General features: G+C 49.1%; 1 protein-coding gene across 4 annotated transcripts in view; it reads left to right on the top strand.

The window, feature by feature from the left end:
* The first annotated feature begins 408 nt into the window (after positions 1–408).
* The window catches only part of LOC121272329 (rho guanine nucleotide exchange factor 15-like), a 64,143-nt gene continuing 58,551 nt past the window's right edge, over positions 409–6,000 (top strand). For 2 of the 4 annotated variants that reach the window (XM_041178946.1, XM_041178947.1), the window contains exon 1: positions 412–770. In XM_041178946.1, coding sequence (XP_041034880.1) covers positions 759–770 — 12 coding nt within the window. In that variant the 5' untranslated portion in view covers positions 412–758. Of the gene's footprint in view, positions 771–6,000 lie in introns of all 4 variants that reach the window. The other 2 variants (XM_041178950.1, XM_041178948.1) reach the window with 2 other exon arrangements.

The raw sequence follows: 6,000 nt of genomic DNA, 5'->3' as shown, positions 1-6,000 counted from the left end.
GAATGATGGACTGGCTGTTGCTGCTCTGTTGGGAGAGCCAGCCTGGGTGCGAGACGGGCCGAGCGGTCTTTCAGCGCTGCTGCTTTAAACCATTCATTCTCTGGTTTTACCTCCAGGGATCGGGCACAGCAGCTATTCTGCAGGCTGGTCAAGCCGGGAGGGTTGGCAGCCCCATCCACCCCCGCCCCCCACCCCCCCGGCCAGGTGAGCTCCCCAATCCCTTTCCAGCCTTTCCTGATAAGGAATACTTCAGCTTCTGCTAAACTCCCAACACTGTTAAATATTTGTGCCTGACTGCAAATCGTTTATTTGTTTTAACCCCACCCACCACCCCCTCGATAAGGATTTGAGAGTCAGTGTTTCATCCACATGTATTTCCCTTAACTCTCAAGCAATTGCTTGTGGCAGTCACATGCACCAGAGGTAGGTCCCGTATCGTTTCCTTCAACACACCTCTGCTGGACACACATGGAAAAATCCCAAATGCAAGTGACTGCAGAGTCCGCCCTCACCGTCTCTGTATAGCTCAAATCCTACCCTCTCTTCCCAAGAGGCAAACTCAGAAGGATTTCACCCTCTCTCTCTTCCACCATTTACTGGAACAATCCTTTCTGTCAGAGAGAGAAGGAGAGAGAGAGGAAAAGGGGGGGGGGGGGGAAGGAAAAGAGGATGATTTAGTTACAGGAAAAGCTGCTTTATTCCTGAATAACCTCTGCTCCCTTGTTTCGATCGGAAAGTTGGCTGTGCAGCTTGGAACCATGTACGAGGAGGTAAGATGCCATTGGTTGTAAGATTTTTTATTTCTTTTAAATTATTTTGCTTTTCAGCTAGATACTAGAAATTCAGTAATGTTGCGGGATCCGGATATTGACACACAGAGAGAGAGGGGAGGAGAGGGGGGGGTTGGGGGGGAGGTTGGTGGTTTCCAGGAAATGTACAAAGTTGGAGAAGCATTTTCGGTGAGGGAGGGAGGCGGCTCTGGAGCTGAGGAACATGTTTTGGTGGACCCTAGATTTTTTTGAGTGCATCCAAGGGTCACGTCTTCCCTTGGGAATACCTCGAATTAGCGGGAGATGGAGGGAGAAGCTTTTTTTTCGACAGTGTGATGTATGGGGGACTCGAGGGAGTAGCCCAGTTTGTACTCTAATTTTTTCTGCTCATTGCGAGGAGTTGGGATCTGAGCCACACACAGAGAGAGAGAGAGAGGTGGGAGTTTTGCCTTAAAAATAAACCCTGGGGGTGGTTGTAGGGTCGGGAAAGGGGCGCCGTGTCTTCCTCCCAGAGTCGAATAGCCGTCCACTCACTCCCTTTGGCGCGTCGGGAATGGGCGGGGGGAGCAGCCCTCCTGCCTGCCGGAATCAACCCACCCCAGGGGGAGGGAGGGAAGGGATATAAGCCCTGCCAAGAGATTAATGGTTTTAAAACTTTATAAAGAGGGGAAGGGGTGGTCTGCTCTTAAGAATATCGCACAGCAAGAGCGTGGGACATCTGAAGGACTGACTCACTGGTCGAATATCCGCTCATGAGCTCCGGTTGCTCTGTTGACTGATTAAACTCGGCTGATCATTTCATAGTGCTCTTTTTCCCTAGTTGTGACATGTATAAATGTGTCAATATTTACAGGGGGTCCCAGGGAGTGTGTCAGTATTTACAGGGGGTCCCTGTGGAGTGTGTGTCAGTATTTACAGGGGGTCCCTGTGGAGTGTGTGTCAGTATTTACAGGTGGGTCCCCGGGGAGTGTGTGTCAGTATTTACGGGGGTCCCCGGGGAGTGTGTGTCAATATTTACGGGGGTCCCAGGGAGTGTGTCAGTATTTACAGGGGGTCCCTGTGGAATGTGTGTCAGTATTTATAGGGGGGGGGGGGTCCCGGGGAGAGTGTGTCAGTATTTACAGGGGGTCCCTGTGGAGTGTGTGTCAGTATTTACAGGGGGTCCCAGGGAGTGTGTCAGTATTTACAGGGGGTCCCTGTGGAGTGTGTGTCAGTATTTACAGGTGGGTCCCCGGGGAGTGTGTGTCAGTATTTACAGGGGTCCCCGGGGAGTGTGGGTCAGTATTTAGAGGGTTCCCGGGGAGTGTGTGTCAGTATTTACGGGGGTCCCCGGGGAATGTGTGTCAATATTTACGGGGGTCCCCGGGGAGTGTGTGTCAGTATTTATGGGGGTCCCCAGGGAGTGTGTGTCAATATTTACAGGGGTCCCCAGGGAGTGTGGGTCAGTATTTACAGAAAGGTCCTCTCATTCCAGTCTCTTCTGTGTTCCCGATTTTAATCGCTCCACCATTGACGGCTGAGTTTACAGCTGCCTGGGGCCCTAAAACTCTGGAATTCCCTCCTAAGCCATTTCCGCCTCTCTCTCTCTCTCACTCTTTCCTTCCTTTAAGATGTTCCTTTAAACCAAGCTATTGGTCACCTGTCCTAGAATGTTATTTGATAACACATTTGTTACCTGCATTTCTACTGTATTAAAGGTATTTTTGGAAATATAACTCGTTATGCTTGACAAGCCTGTCTATCCGGAGTGTCCTGTCCATGACCAGTGAGCCACATGCTCTTGTCAAATTGTGTTATTCTGGTGTACAATCAGGCCCGAGCAACTGAGTTCTGTGTTGGTTTAGCTACCTTGCTTGTTGCTGTTCTGTGTCTGAATATTCATGGGGTTGAAGAGAAAGAAAAGGCTGTTCTTAGAGCTGTTGTCATTATAGGACACATCATAACTTAGTGTTTTGCTGAGTTCCACAGTTTAATTTTAATTCTAAAGGGAATGCAGGAGCAGAGGGACCTGGATGTATATGTGCATAAGTCATTGAAAGTGGCAAGGCAGCAGGTTGACAGTGTGGTTAGTAAAGCATACAGTATCTGAGGCTTTATTAATGGGCTCATAGGGTACAAGAGCAAGGAGAATATGTTAAACTTGTATAGAACACTGGTTCGGCCTCAACTGGAGTATTGTGTCCAGTTCTGGGCACCGCACTTTAGGAAGGATGTGAAAGCATTAGAGAGAGTGCAGAAAAGATTCATGAGAATGGTTCCCCAGGGTTGTGGGGCTTCAGTTATGGAGAACTTGGGACTGTTCTCGGAGAAGAGAAGGTTGAGAGGAGATTTGATCGAGGTGTCCAAAATCATGAGAGATCTAGTCAGAGCAGACAGGGAGAAACTGTTCCTATTGGTGGAAGGATCGAGAACGAGAGGACACGATTTAAGGTAATTGGCAAAAGAAGCAATGGAGACACGAGGAGAAACTTTTTCACGCAGCGAGCAGTTAGGATCTGGAATGCGCTGCCTGGGAGTGGGGTGGAGGCAGAGAGGGACCCGAGAGGGCTTTGGATTATTATCCAGAAAGGGTTATGGGCAGTAGACGGGAGAGTGGCACTAGGTGCGTGGCTCATTTGGCGAGCTGGTGCATTCACGATGGCCTGAATGTCGTTCTCCTTTTTGAATTTTAGATATCTCGGTCTATCTGCCCCCCCTCTTTTGCCTCCCCACACCCTCGACACCTGCCCCTTTTGCTAAGGAAAAGTAATAGAATGGGAAGATTTAATTATCTCAACAACTTGCATTTATATAGTGCCTTTAATGTCGCAAGGTGCTTCCCAGGAGCGTTTATCATCCAAATTTGATGCCAAGACACACAGGAGATATTTAAGTCAGGGACCAAAAGTTTGGTCAAAGAGGGTAGGTTTTAAGGAGGAGAGAGAGGCAGAAGGGTTTAGGGAGGGAATTCCAGAGCTTAGGGCCCAGGCAGCTGGAGGCATGGCTGCCCAATTGTGAGGCGATGGAAATCGTGGAAAGCACATGAGGCCAGATTCGGACGAACGCAAGAGACCTCAGAGGATCTCCGCCACCCCCCCAACCTCCTCAGCATAGACCATGCCTTCAGCTGCCTGGGGATGGAGGTGATTACAGAGATAGGGAGGGGATGAAGCCATGGAGGGATTTGGAAACAAAGATCTGAATTTTTAAATCGAGACAGTTCCTGATGGGAGCCAACGTAAGTCATTGAACACATACGGAGGGAGAACAGGAGCTGACCCAGTGCGAGTTAGAATATGGGTAGCAGAGATTCGGAGGAGCTCAAGTTTATGGAAGTTGGAATGTTTGATAGGACAGCATTGGAATACGTAGGCTAACTTAAAGTGCTACTGTTAAGCAATGCAAGTGGTTCAACATTGCAATTACACCTTAAACCTTAACGCAGAAGAACACTCCTGACTCGCCCTGTTTGCTGCTTTTGGGCAATGCCAGGAATCTCGGTTTGATCTGGGACAGTTTCAACCACAAGCCAACCTTGACATTGAAGAGGCTTCGAGGCTGCTGGGGCCAGCTCAGGCCTCAACACGTTTGAGAATTGCACAGGCATTAGCTCTTGGCGGAATCTCACTCTTCCACTCTGAATGAAATCCGGCTTTTTAAAAGCGATACTTGGTTGCCCACACGTGCAAGGTGCCAATCAGCACATCTACTCATCCTGCCGTGTGCAGTCATTCTGCACAGAAGGAGGCCATTTAGCCCATCGCGCCTTTGCTGGCTTTTTTTGCAAGAGCTATCCTATTAGTTCCACCAGCCCCCTGCTCCGTCCCCATCGCCCTGCAAATTTTTCCCCTTCGAGTACTTGAAAAGGCACAGCTGCGTACTCACACACACCTCACAATAGCTGCGTTGCTCAGTTCAGCTGTGCAACCACTGAACAAGCCTTGACAATGGCCTTGCATCCTGCAAACTCCTTTAAAAATGCTTTACAAGAATTATGAGCAATCAACATGTACCAGAAAGCCTCGGTTAATGCTGGAAAGAATGGCACAGCCACAATTCCACCCTTAAGTCACTGAACAAAATCAAGATCCAAAGAGGTTGGCAGGAGGCAGCCACCTATTATTTACGGACGAGGTGATTTCCTGCACTGGTATTAACAGGTTGGTCTATCCTTGGCAAAAACAGAATTACCTGGAAAAACTCAGCAGGTCTGGCAGCATCGGCGGAGAAGAAAAGAGTTGACGTTTCGAGTCCTCATGACCCTTCGACAGTTCTGTTTTGTTTTGGATTTCCAGCATCCGCAGTTTTTTTGTTTTTATGTTTTGGTCTATCCTTGGCCTCCTCCTGTTCCTCTACATGCTGACCCTTGGCTACATTATCTAAAAGCACAATGTTACTCTCCACATGTACACTAGCGACACCCAGCCCTACCTCACTGCCACCTCTCTTGACTCCCCCACTGTCGCTAAGTTATCAGACTGCTTATCCGACATCCAGTACTGGATGAGCTGAAATTTTCTCCGATTAAACTTTGGGAAGGCGGAAGCCGTTGTTTTCGATCCCTGCTCCAAATTCTGTTCCCTAGCTAGCGACCCCATCCGTCTCCCTGGCAACAGTCTGAGATTAAGCCAGTCAGTTTGCAACCTTGGCGCCACGTTTGATCCTAAGATGAGCTCCGACCGCACGTTCGTGCCATCACCGAGACTCCCTATTCCCGCCTCCAGGATGTCACTTGACATTGCCCCTGTCTCAGCTTATCTGCTGCTGAAACCGTGGTCCTGGCCTTTGCTACCTCTGGTCCTGACTATTCCAACACACTCCTGACCGGTCAACCCTCCGTAAACTCGAGGTCATCCAAAACTCTGCTACCTGTACCTTAACACACCACAAATCCCGCTCCCCTATCACCCCTGCGCTTGCTGAGCTACATCCCAGTAAAGCAACATCTTCACAAAATCATAGGATTGTTACAGCACAGAAGGAGGCTATTCAGCCCATTGTCTCCGCGCCAGCTCTCCAAATAAGCAATTCACCTAGTGCCAGCTGCCCCTCCTTCTCCGCATAACCCTGCACATTCTTTCTTTTCAAATAACGAAACAATTCCCTCTTGAATACCTCGATTGAACCTGCCTCCACCACACACTCAGGCGACGCATTCCAGATCCTAACCACTCGCTGTGTGAAAAAGTTTCTCCTTGTGTCTCCATTCCTCCTTTTGTCAATTACCTTTAATCTGTGCCCTCTCCTCGAT

The sequence above is a fragment of the Carcharodon carcharias genome, chromosome 33, assembly GCF_017639515.1.
Source record: "Carcharodon carcharias isolate sCarCar2 chromosome 33, sCarCar2.pri, whole genome shotgun sequence".
Taxonomy (NCBI): domain Eukaryota; kingdom Metazoa; phylum Chordata; class Chondrichthyes; order Lamniformes; family Lamnidae; genus Carcharodon; species Carcharodon carcharias.
This window is presented reverse-complemented; position numbering and strand designations above follow the sequence as displayed.